The 13,241-nt window shown below is 40.0% G+C and overlaps 1 protein-coding gene across 5 annotated transcripts in view; it reads right to left on the bottom strand.

Moving 5' to 3' along the window:
• Positions 1 to 13,241, bottom strand: part of khdrbs3 (KH domain containing, RNA binding, signal transduction associated 3) — a 181,596-nt gene that overhangs the window by 20,885 nt on the left and 147,470 nt on the right. For 3 of the 5 annotated variants that reach the window (XR_006311360.2, XR_006311361.2, XM_043687862.2), the window contains exon 9: positions 7,685 to 7,743. Coding sequence is in view for 1 of the 5 variants with exons in the window: in XM_043687862.2 (XP_043543797.1) it covers positions 7,685 to 7,743 (59 nt within the window). In the remaining 4 variants the exon portion in view is untranslated. Of the gene's footprint in view, positions 1 to 5,888; positions 6,059 to 6,200; positions 6,310 to 7,684; positions 7,744 to 13,241 lie in introns of all 5 variants that reach the window. The other 2 variants (XR_015757037.1, XR_015757038.1) reach the window with 2 other exon arrangements.

Raw genomic sequence — 13,241 nt, 5'->3', positions numbered from 1 at the left:
ACTACTTAGGTAATCCATCCTCCTCCTCCTCTAACCAAAAAAAGGTTCTGCGCACCGGATTGGTAAGTTAATTTTTTTTGTTTTTGTATTTTTAATAGTCTCGTTGGGAGTTTAGAACAGTGGGATTGGAGGTAAGGGCAGTTAAATGGTCCTCATGCAGAATGTGGGAGATAAGGGTCATTACTATCTACAGAATGTGCAACTAATTCCAGCTCCTTGAAAACTGTGTTAGGGAACTGGAACTGGTGCTGGATGAACTTCAGATCATTCAGGAGATGGAAGGAATTATTGAAAGGAGTTCCAGGGAGGTACAGAAAAAGGCACATGGGTTACAGTCAGGGGATGGAAAGGGAACTGGCGGACAGTGTAGGAATCCCCTGTGACCATTCCCCTCAATAACAAGTATACCATTTTTTGTGTGTGCACGCATGTATATAAACGACTTAAGCCATGGCGTACAGGTCTCTGGCACAGAGTCTGTCCCTGTTGCTCGGAATGGAAGGGAGGAGAGAAGCTGAGCATTAGTCATTGGGGACTCCATAGTTATGGGGAACAGATAGGAGATTCTGTGGGAACGAGAGACACTCACGATTGGTGTGTTGCCTTCCAGCTGCCAGGGTTCATGATATCTAGGACCATGCTTTCGGAATTTCTGAGGGGAGGGGGAGCAGTCCTAACTCATGGTCCACATAGGTACGAACAAAGCTTAGAGACAGAACAAACAGTTGTTATCTCTAGATTGTTACCAGTGTCACATGCCAGGAAGAAAGAGGAGGTGAACATGTGGCTATGGGGATGGTGCACAAGGGAGAGCTAATGCTCTTCAGGAAGGTTTAAAACTAATTAAGCAGTGGGATGGGAACCTAATTGCTGTTCCAGTGTCCAGGAGGTTGAGAGTAGTGAGCTCAGAAATAATGTTTCAAGGTTGCAAGACTGTACCGGCATGCAGGAAGGTAGTTTGAAATGTGTCTACTTCAACGCCAGGAGCACCTGGGTGAACTTGCAGCTTGGGATGGTATCTCAGACTTCGATGTTGTGGCCATTTCGGAGACATAAATAGAGCAGGGACAGGAATGGTTGTTGCAGGTTCCAGGATTTAGATATTTCAGTAAGTAAAGGGAAGATGGTGAAAGAGGGGGAGGTGTGGCATTGTTAGTTAAGGACGGTATTATGGTGGAAGAAAGTACGTTTGAGGACTCATCTACTGAGGTAGTATGGCTGAGGTTAGAAACAGGAAAGGAGAGGTCACCCTGTTGGGAGTTTTCTATAGGCCTCCAAAGAGTTATAGAAATGTAGAGGAAAGGATAGCAAAGATGATTCTTGATAGCAGCGAGAGTAACAGGATAGTTGTTATGGGGACTTTCTAAATATTGTCTAAAATATTATAGTTCGAGTACTTTTGGACAAAAACTGATCCATCAATGTGTGCAGGAGGGTTTCCTAACACAGTGTGTAGGCAGGCCAACAAGGGGCGGGGCCACATTAGATTTAGTACTGGGTAATGAACTCGGCCAATTGTTAGAGTTGGAGGTAGTTGAGCACTTTGATGATAGTGACCACATTTCGGTTATATTTACTTTAGTAATGGAAAGGGTTAGGTATGTATTGCAAGGCAAGAGTTATAGCTGGGGGAAAGGTAATTATGATGTGATTAGGCACGATTTAGGATGCATGGGATGGGGAAGGAAACTGCAGGTGATGGGCATAATTGAAATGTGGAGCTTATTCAAGGAACAACTACTGCGTGTCCCTGATAAGTGTATACCTGTCAAGCAGGGAGAAAGCAGTCAAACGAGAAAGTTGTAGTTTACTAAACAAGTTGAATCTCTTGTCAAGAGGAAGAAGGTGGCTTATGTGAGGATAAGGTGTGAAGGCTCAGTTAGGGCAGTTGAGAGTTACAAGTTAGCCAGGAAGTACCTAAAGAGAGGGCTAAGAAGAGCCAGGAGGCAACATGGGAAGTCGTTGGCAGATAGGATCAAGAAAAGCCCTGAAAGCCTGTACTGCACTGTAATGTTCTATCAAAAAGTCATGAATAGTGCTAAACATTGTGCACTCAACAGCAACATCCCCACTATATGACAGAGGGAAAGCCAATAATCAAGAGACTGAAGAGGAGTGAAAAACAAAAAAAAAGATCGGCAGATATTGAAAATAACAAAAAATGCTGGAGTTTGGAAGAAGAGTCACTGAACCTGAAAGGTTAACTCTGCTTTCTCCCCACAGATGCTGCCAGACCTACTGAGATTTTTCCAGTAATTTCTGACTGTGTGCCTGAAGATGGACAAGTCTAGAATGCTACCCTGGATAAAATTTTGCAGTCATGACCTGAGACCACTGCTCTCCACCAACCACAACTATCATTTTTTGTGCTAGTAATGACTCTAATCAGCAGGGTGCGTTCCTCCAAATTTCTATATCAGGAATAGAAGAATAACTAGAGTCAGATTAGGGCCAAAGATAGTAGTCGGAAGTTGTGCGTGGAGTCCAAGAAGATATGAAAAGCACTAAATGAATATTTTTCGTCAGTATTTGCACTGGAAAAAGACAATGTGGCCAAGGACAATACTGAGATACAGGCTACTAGACTAGACGGGATTGAGGTTCACAAGGAGGAGGTGTTAGCAATTCTAGAAACTGTGAAGAAAAGTAAGTCCCTTGGGACAGATGGGATTTTTCCAAGGGTTCTCTGGGAAGCCAGGGAGAAGATTGCAGAGCCTTTAACTTTGATTGTTATGTCGTCATTGTCTACAAGAATAGTGCCGGAAGACTGGAGGATAGCAAATGCTGTCCCCTTGTTCAAAAAGGGGAGTAGAGACAACTCTGATAATTATACACAAGTGAGCTGTACTTCAGTTGTGGGTAAAATATTGGAAAAGGTTATAAGAGATAGGATTTATAATCATCTAGAGAAGAATAAGTTGATTAGTGATCGTCAACACGGTTTTGTGAAGGATAGGTTTTGCCTCACAAACCTTATTCTTTGAGAAGGTGACGAAACAGGTGGATGAGGGTAAAGCAGTTGATGTATATGGATTTCAGTAAGGTATTTGATAAGATTCCCATGGTAGGCTATTGCACAAAATACAGAGGTGTGGGACTGAGGGCGATTTAACGGTTTAGATCAGGAATTGGATAGCTAAAAGAAGATAGAGGATAGTGGTTGATGGGGAATGTTCATCCTGGAGTTCAGTTGCTAGTGGTATACTGCAAGGATCATTTTTGGGGCCATTGCTGTTTGTCATTTTTATAAATGACCTGGATGAGGACGTAGAAGGATAGGTTAGTAAATTTGCATATGACATTAAGTTTAGTGGAGTTGTGGATAGTGCTGAAGGATGTTGCATGTTATGGAAGAACATAGATAAGCTGCAGAGCTGGGCTGAGAGGTGGCAAATGGAGTTTAATGTGGAAAAGTGAGAGGTGATTCACTTTGGAAGGAGCAACAGGAATACAGATTACTGGGCTGATGGTAAGATTCTTGCTAGTGTAGATGAGCAGAGAGATCTCAGTACTCATGTACCTAGATCTCTGAAAATTGCCACCCAGGTTGATAGGGATGTTAAGGCGGCATACGGTGTGTTAGCTTTTTTTTGGTAGAGGGATTGAGTTTCGGAGCCATGAGGTCATGTTGCTGCGGTACAAAACTCTGGTGCGGCCGCACTTGGAGTATTGCATACACTTCTGGCCACCACATTATAGGAAGGATGTAGAAGCTTTGGAAAGGGTTCAGAGGAGATTTACTCGGGTGTTGCCTGGTATGGAGGGAAGGTCTTATGAGGAAACACTGAGGCAGTTGAGGCTATTTTTGTTAGAGAGAAGGAGGTTGACAGGTGACTTAATTGAGACATATAAGATAATCAGATAATAAGATAGGGCGGACAGTGAGAGCCTTTTTCCTTAGATGGTGATGACTAGTACAAAGGGACATAGCTTTAAATTAAGGAGTGATAGATATAGACAGATATCAGAGGTAGTTTCTTTATTCAGAGAGTAGTAGGGGCAGTAGGGAACACCCTGCCTGAAACAGTAGAAGATTTGCCAACTTTAAGGGCAGTTAAATGGTCATTGGATAAACATATGGTTGAAAATGGAATAGTGCAGGATAGATAGGATTCAGATTGGTTCCATAGGTCAGCGCAACACTGAGGGCCGAAGAGCCTGTACCGCACTGTAATGTTCTATGAAAGAGTTATGAATAGTGCCAAACATTGTGCAATCAACAGCAACATCCCTACCATATGACAGAGGGAAAGTCAATGATGAAGAGACTGAAGATGGGTGACAAAAAAAAACTGCAGGTGCTGAAAATTTTAAAAATGCTGGAGTTTTGAACAAGAGTCACTGAACCTGAAAAGTTAACTCTGTTTTCTCTCACAGATGCTGCTAGACCTGAGATTTTCCAGCAATTTCTGATTTTGTTTCTGAAGATGGGCAAGTCTCGGATACTACCTTGGATGAAATTCTGCAGTCATGACCTGTGAGCAGAGCTCTCCACCAACCACAACCATCACTTTTTATGCTAGTAATGACTCTAATCAGCAGGGAACGTTCCTCCAAATTTCTACTGATTCTGGTTTTGTTTGGGCTTCTTGATGCGATACACTGTCAAATGCTACCTTGATATCAAGGGCAGTCACCCTGACTTACTTTCATGAATTCTGGCCTTTTTTCCACATCTGGACCAAGACTGTAATTAAGGTATGGAGTTGAGTAGCCCTGATGGAACCTAAACAGAGCATTCATAAGCAAGATGCTGTTGACTAAGTGCCACTTGATAGCAGTATCGATTACACCTTTCATAATTCTGTTGATGATTGAGAAGAGAAACTGATGAGGTAGTAATTGGCGTAGTTGGATTTTGATTGCTTTTTATGAACATGACATATGGGCAATTTTCTACATGCTGGATAGATGCTCTAATTGTACTGGATCAGCTTGGCTAGAGGAGTGGCTAGTTCTGGAACATGTCTCTTGAGTACTATTAACAGAAATGTTGCCAGGACCTGTAGCCTTTGCAGTATCTAGTGCCTTCAACTGTTTCTTGATATCAAGTGGAATGAATCTAAATGGTTGAAGGCTGGCATCTGCGCTGTTGGAGATGTCAGAAGATGGATTGCCTGTTCAGTACTTCTGGCTGAAGCTGCTTATAAATGCTTTATTTTTCTCTTAAGCTGTTGTACTAATCATAGTATTGCCATGTGATATTTTACAACCATGTATGCAGATTCATGAAGCCTTAATTTAATACACCCTTTTGAAAAACTGTAGCTTTGATAGGCAGTGCTCTTTTGGTATTGCACTGGAGAATCTGCCTTAATGTTTGTGCAACTTTAACCCAAATCTTATGACTCAAAGACAAGAATGCTTCAAACGGAGTCAAGGCTGACGCAAGATTGCATATTCACATCCAATACACCACCACTATTGTATTGTGGAGCCAAGGCTCATCATTTCTGAAAGTCTCTTGCTGTTCCAACCAGTTTGACTCTCCAAGGTAAAACCTAAAGTGTATATAAAGCCATTTGAGATTCCACCAAAGTTACATATTTTTTTTTTTATTATGTAGACTCCCTTTGGGAGAGTCCCATTACAGGTAGAATGCTAATTTCTGATGCCAGATGAGATGGCATGATAATGACTCCAGGCACAGTGCTGAAACACATCCTTTTAAAACTTTGTTAAAAGCCAATGGTTTTCTTTTCATGGTTGGACTCTTGAAGTCCTCATCTCCATCCTACTTAACAGAAGGGGGTAGGGGAAGACGAAGAAGGGACCACGAAAAAGAAAATGATGAAAGAGACAGAGAGAGCGCGAGACAGAGTAAGGTGGAGTGTGTTTTGGGAGGTGGAGGCAAGAAGAGAGATGGAGAGAAAACCAAAATGAGACACCTTCTGAATTATCCTTGCATCTGTATTACACATGTATTTTCACCATATGCAGACCTCTGTGCTTCATTATCTAACTGAAGTGGAGGATCATTCAGGAACCTGAGAGAGTATGCAGTATCCTGTGCTGCATTGCAAATGGAATTATCCTTCTCCAACAAGTCTTCAAGAATCTCAGAGGGGAGAGAGGAAAAGAGCAAGGATTAGAATGGCAAATCAAAGTCAAACATCTGTACTTTTGACAATGCAGCTGAGTGAAGGGTTGTAAGTAAAATGCAAACTCCATATTCAGGCAAGTCATCATCCTCGCCTTACCCATTGTTCACTGCAGATCAGTGTTGGATATACTTGTGTGAAGGTTATAATTCTGGATTCCTCACTCAAATCACTTGGCTATTTCACTAGCATTGTGTATTGCCTTTTCCTACAAAAACAGTAGGTGAAATATAGTGAATACTTGTTGAAAATGTAAATAGACAGAGATTGAGTTTATCAATCTAGAGCATACACTGCAAGATAGAGAAGAAGCAAGATTTAATAACAGTGGAGAGATAATGATATTAAAGGCAAATAACTGGCATATTCCAGTGGTGGCACAATGGCTCAAGTGATTAGCACTGCTGCCTCACAGCGCCAGGGACCCAAGTTCAATTCCAGCCTTGAACGATTGTGTGGAGTTTGCACTTCCACTGTCTGTATGGGTTTCCTCAGGATGCTGCAGTTTCCTCCTACAGTCCAAAGATGTACAGATAAGGTGGATTGGCCAGGCTAAATTACCCAGTGTCCAGGGTTGCTCAGGCTAGGTGGATTAGACGTAGGAAATTGAGGGTTACAAGGCTGGTGAGACTGGGTGGGATGATCTTTGGAGGTTTTATGTAGACTTGATGGACTGAATGGCCTGCTTCTGCACTGCAGGAATTCTATGATTCTATCAGTGGGCTGTTGAGATGAGGTGATGGTTGCTTAAATATAACAATAGGAGATGTGAAGGGTCATATGTAATGTAGGTAGTAAAGAAAGATGCATATGCACCTGGGCGGACAAAGACAGTTGCTACAGTAAGCTCCTGTGGCTGGATATTTAGTTACGTGATGGAGAGGAGCAAATTGTTGACAGTCAGGTGAAGGAATGATAGAAGTAATTGAAAGGATTAAAACAAGAGTTGTACTTACCATTCCTGAGGGTGTCAAATTCTTTTTTAACATGATTACATCCACATAGTCTTGGTAATCCACTTGTTTCCAGACAAATTTAATAAATAGTCATGAGATACTCCTGCAGTTGCTCGAGAACAAGATCTCATCTTTTTGGATTGACTCTCTCTTCTGGGAACTCCAAATTTGAAAAATTAAGATGGTGGTAGCCCTGCAACTCATTTGTGCTCCGGTTATATGCACTAATTTTTCATACAGGAAAACAACTTCTTTGAATGAAGAATCATTTTTAAGCAACCATTGGGAGCCCTGCAAGTAGATTATGTGGGGCATAAACGCAGATCTCCTGCAAAGTGAGCGTACCTCCACCAAATAGATTGCAGTATTTCAAGCCAGCAGCTCACCACCACCTTCTCAAGGGCAATTAGGGATGGGCAATAAATGCTTCCCTATCTGGTGGGCTCACTTCAATGAATACATTTTTTAAAAAAAGTATGTACTTGTGAGATGATTTTTGTTTTAAAAAGCACTTTCTAACAAACCGCTAATAATTTCTACAAGATGAAAGAAAAGTAAATCCAATAACCTGTTACGAAAACAATGTTAGAGTGTCAAGACAATTAATTTGTATTATAAACTACTAACCGTATGATTCATATGTCTCCTGGCTAGTGCCATGGCCATAATCATAGTAATCAGAAGCACTGTTAAAAAGAGAGAGTTTAGAATCAGACGAGCAGACAATATAAATGTCTTTTGTAACCATTTACATTGTGTACTTCATATTCTCCTGAATAGTAAAATTAAACTCAAGAAAGCTGGGTAACCAGTGGCTTACATTTTAATATAAAATACACCTTGATATAGATACATAAATGGGAAGTAGTATTCACTCCATTCAAAGTGTTACTCTATATAAAAATAATTCTGCTTTGAATATGCACGATTAAGATTTAAAACAAAACATTTCAAATCAGTAATTATTAATACCTGATTATTTTGACTACATTTGACAGACTTATCTCGAAAATGCCTGTAAAGAGACATTGGCAACATTCCTTCATTCATAAAACAGAACCTGCAAGCAACACGACACTGCATATTTAAACATTTCTGCAAAATAACTTCCAAGGGCCACTCTATTCTCAATCTTTTACAAACTTACTCATTTTAACCTGAAACTATTTGGCATCCTGCAAAACTGCAACGCATCTTCTACTTGGAATTATATTGTTTTAGTCTATTTGTTGAGATCTGAAATAAATAGATTATACCAAAGAAATAGTTCCTTTTTTCTGACATGAACATAACTAGAGGAAGAAAGGCTGATCCCACTTTTTTGAAAAATGGCAAATGATGGGATGCCAAAAGCATGAAAGTGCCCAAGTTACCAAAGTAATAAGGCTAATTGCAAAAACTGGATCTCAACAAAGTCATCTGGTTTCTCATCCATTTAATGGTGGGAAGACTTAGAAAAAGGGTTAAATTATCAAAGTCTATCAAGACAGTCACATAGTATTTTCTCGACTATCCCTGATTGTGCATATAGATGGTGTGATGATACAATGGCTTTAAGAGGTGAATTTCATTTTTTTTAAATGAAGAAAGGTTGAGTCAAAAATGACAAACAGTCTACTCAGAGGCACGAGAGTTAATAGTTTAAGGGATCTTGGGTTTTATTTTTAAAGTTGGAATAATAGAAGTAGCCTGAGTGGGTGGGGTCAAGCTTCACAGAACCAGGATTTTGAGTTTTACTTTTCAGTCGCAGTTGCTGGGGTCTTGAAGTGGAGTACAGAAGCTGCAGTAAATCCCTCTCTGTTACTCTGAGTTTTCTCTTCATGTTTTTCTTCTCCTGCATTGTAGAATTGCATGAGAGATAATCCATTTTATTAAATTTGCCCTTGCAAGGGTGTGTTTACAAGATGGCACTGCATTGAAGCGGTTACTCATGGTAGTTAAATAATCTATTATTCTGTTAAGTTTGCCAATAGAGTTAGTTATTCCACTTTCTTTTGTTGTATTTTAACTATAACATACGGAATAATGTATGTTTTGCTTCAAGACTGGTAGTTTGACCAAATTGTATCCAGAAAGCATGCCTGGCACTTGTCATTAAAATAAGAAAACTTTGGGTTTAAGTTATCTTCTTAATATATTTTGAGTGGTTTTGGTCTGGTCCATAACAATGGAACACATGGTAAGAGTGAAGAAGATGAAAACAAAAACATGTTGGAGCTACAAATACTCATCACGTCAGGCAGCAGCTCTGCAGAGTGCAGCAGAGATAACATTCTGAGGCAATGAGCTTTCATCACAAGTTCTAATGAAAGGCCAGACATGAAATTTTAAATCTCTTTATTTTTTAAATAGGTGCTGTCTATCTTGCTGATTATTTCTAGCATTTTCTGCTTTGACTTCAAATGTTTAGCTTCCACAGTAGTTTGCGTTTCCAAGAGTGAAGGGGAGTGAATTGTAAGGCATGGGTAACAATAAAGCAAGGCTGGCAGAGGAGGCCTATCAAATTGAGCAGGAAGGCATAAAATACCTTACTAATATCTTGCCAATAATTAGACATGCATGAATGTACAACTGTTTGGCCAGAACAGAAATTTCGCCGAACAGTATATCTCAACTAGGAACCCATTGGGACAGTTGCATTTGCCAGTGAAGGAAAAACTTTGAAGGAAAACAGAAGTGCCAGTCACTGGCAGGTAGTTAAAATGCATACCGTTGACTCTTCTGACACCAGGCAAGCTCTCCAAGTTCTTAACTCTAAAGTGAACTGTGTAGATACTAATATCCTTGTAACCCTCAAAACTCCGAGCTGCCAATGATTCGATTCCATTTTAAAAGTTTCACAATCCAATTTAGCTTGTTTCTGGTTGATGATTCCAAATAGTTATTTTTAAATATATTTGAAGTTTGACAAATTTTAACTGTATCCTGAGATATACAAGTCTAGAAATTCAGCTGCAACATGCAGGGAAGAACATAAATGCTCTTTATGTGTGAGCTAGAAGAGTGCAGAACAGAGCAGAAAGCAGCATGCACTGTCCAGATCTGAAAGTAGACCTCCAATCCCTAGCCTTGCTGTTTTCTTACAATGCTTTCTTCTCTCCCCAACCACAACTAATTGATTCCACTCTTACAAATACAAAACATTGTGGCATCTGGACATTTGAAATAAAAGAAAATGATTCTTAAGCTTTGCATTTATCAAGAGCACACAAGAACTTCTATTAGGCAGTTAGGGGACTAATCTAGGCAAAACCTAGCATTCCCATGGACTCACATGCAAATAACCCAGACTATTAATGGCTGTTTTCATCCCACCCCCTCCCATCAGTAAAACAACCTTCTTAGTCCCAATGTTATTGATACTTCCAGGGCAATCTTCCAATTCTCTTCCCAATTCACTGCCAAATTGCCTCAAACTTCCATTCACTGCCAAACTTCACCTAGTCTTCCTTACACATTCACTTCCTTACACAATCCCCACCCTTCTTCACTGACTGAGATTCATTTGCCAACAGTAAACAGTCAAATTGCATTTGACCTGAAAGCTACATGTTGTTCTCACCAACGGGATATTCAAGATAATTGTATCTGTAATGCAACATCAGAAACTCATCTAGTTCACTATTTAGGTGAAAAGGAGTATTTCCTTTGTTCCTCAACTCCAAAAAAAAAAGCATTATTGATTTGATTTATTTTGTGCCAGTTATCACAAATTCCTAAATTACTCCACATATTCAAATGTGAAAACATACAAATTTAATTAACTTAAAACAGTGAGAAAACATTGGGGCAAATATCATGCAATTCCTTGGCCCTCAAAATTTTATACCAGTGTAAATGTAGTTTTGGCTTTCAGGCTTTGTTGGAAATCCCGATTCCATATAGACTGATGACACTCTAAAGCATCCCAGCTGGAAGAAAGTAAAGAACTCGCAGTGTTCAATATTGTGAACCTGTACAATATTGTGAAGTTTCAGGATATTCAGGATAGCCTAAGGACAACTGGAGGCAGAGGTTTTCAAGCAGCCTATTATTTGAATTCACTGGTTAGGCTATAAACAGACTTTATTAAAATTTGGTCACTCTTTCTGCAGCTGTTTGAGTTGTTGACATGTTTTGCTCGCCCTTGGCAGCTGTCACAACCACTGACAAGCTCAAACAGTAATGTAGAATTCTTCATTGTCATTGACATGAGGTAACTGGTTGACAGCCTGTCATACATTGAAGCATCTGGTGAGGTTATCAATTGAGTCCAGCTGGCCTGCAGTACAGCTTAAATATATGGTGTACAGAAAATCAGAACAATAGATTTATGATACAGATCAAACTGAAATATTTTAAAAATGATGCTGACTCTGAAAGAAAGATGTAGAACTTAAGCACTTTAAACAAAAACTAGTTACAATGGATACCATACCATAGTATTTACAAATAAATACAAACAAACAGAAAACAGGAGCAGGAGTAAGCCATTTGGCACTTAGAGGCTGCTCCATCACTCAATATGATCATCCAACGCAATATCTTGTTCCTGGTCTCAAGAAATATTTCTAACCCATTCTTGAAAACATTAAGTGTTTTGGTCTCAACTGCTTTTTGTGGTCGTGAATTCCACAGGGTCACCACCCTCTGTGTAAAAAAAACTTCCCCTCATCTCAGTCCTAAGTGGCATACCCTGTAACCCTGGTGAGCCCTGGTCTGGACTCCCTGGTTATCAGCAACATCCATCTTACATTTACCTTGTCTAGTTCTATTAGAATTGTTTAGGTTTCTACGAAATTGTGCTCCCTCATTCTTTAAATTCCAGTGAATTCAGTCTTAACTGATCTAGTCCAGCTTCTCTAAACAACATACTCTCACACTGGATGTAGATATAGAACAACATCTGTAAGTGGTTGAATCAATTCGTTATTTCAGGAATAGTAAAATCTATTTCTTGATGCCTCCTTTAGACTTCGGAATTGAACAGCTGTTATATGTTCCATGACTTGTCCCAAGTGACCATAGCTGCATGTTGGAGTGTCTTAAACTTCTCAATTTCTCATGAGCTTCTTAAAAGATTAAAGATTAGAAATGTTGTGTATTGGGTCATTAATGAGCATCTTGAGAGTCAGCAGAGTAAGAGATGATTTGATTGAAACATAGAAGCCCCTGAGAGGGGCCTAACAGCTTGAGGGTTGCGAGGATGTCTCCACTTGCAATTTGCCAATTGAAGACAAAGAAAATGCAATATTTCCGCTCTTGAAGTATCATATGTCTTTGGAATTCTTCTCAAAAGATGGTGGCGGCAGCTTCCTTGAATATCTTTAAGGCAGAGACGGTCAGTTTCTTGGTAAGCAAGGGACTGAAGAGTTAAAACAGGATAGACAGGAATGTGGAGTTGAGGTTACAATCAGGTCAGTTCTGATCTTATAAATGGGGGAGTTGGCTGCAGGGATCCAACTTGTCTACTGTTTCTAACTCATATGTTTATTTGCTAGTAAATTCTTGTGAAGCTACCAAAGTTTCAACAGGGTCAATGGGGCACTGTCAAAAGGTTAGGACTCTTGGTCCAAAAATGCAACTTCAAGCAGTGATCAGGTGTTTTTGATATCTGAATAAATGAGGATGTATGTAATCCCTTGATTTACTGGACTTCCTAGCAAGTTGTGGTTTTGCAGTGAATGTGTGGGGAAGTGCTGTGCTACAGCCCAATGGGTTGTTGGGATCTGCTCAACAGATCCAATGATACATCACTCTGCAGTGTTCAGTTGGATATCAACCAGATGAATGTGAGTATTTCTGATCCATTACAGTGCTGCAAAGTACTCAGCTTTAAAATTATTCAAGAACTACATCTGATGCCTGAAGCACTGATTGCTTGTCCCTATTTACCCTTGAGAAGGTGATGGTGAGTTGCCTTCTTGAACCAGTGCAGTGTGTGCACTATATGTAGATCCACAATGCCTTTAGGGAGAGTATTCCAGGATTTTGACCCAATGACAGTGAAGGCACAGTGATACTTCCAAGTCCAAGTGGCTTGGACAGGAATTTTAGTCAGGTGGTAATGCTCCATCTCTTTGTCATTTGTCCTTCTAGATGGAGTTCGTCATGGGTTGTGAAGGTACTGTCTAAGGAACTTTGACAAATTTCTGCAGTACTTCTTACTGATAGCACACACTGTTGCTACTACTGAGTGTTGGTG

This window comes from Chiloscyllium plagiosum, unplaced genomic scaffold (assembly GCF_037043375.1).
Source record: "Chiloscyllium plagiosum isolate Xiang-an unplaced genomic scaffold, Cpla_swu_hap1 HiC_scaffold_4, whole genome shotgun sequence".
NCBI lineage: Eukaryota > Metazoa > Chordata > Chondrichthyes > Orectolobiformes > Hemiscylliidae > Chiloscyllium > Chiloscyllium plagiosum.
The sequence above is the reverse complement of the archived record's forward strand: the minus strand, read 5'-3'. Positions and strand labels throughout refer to the sequence as shown.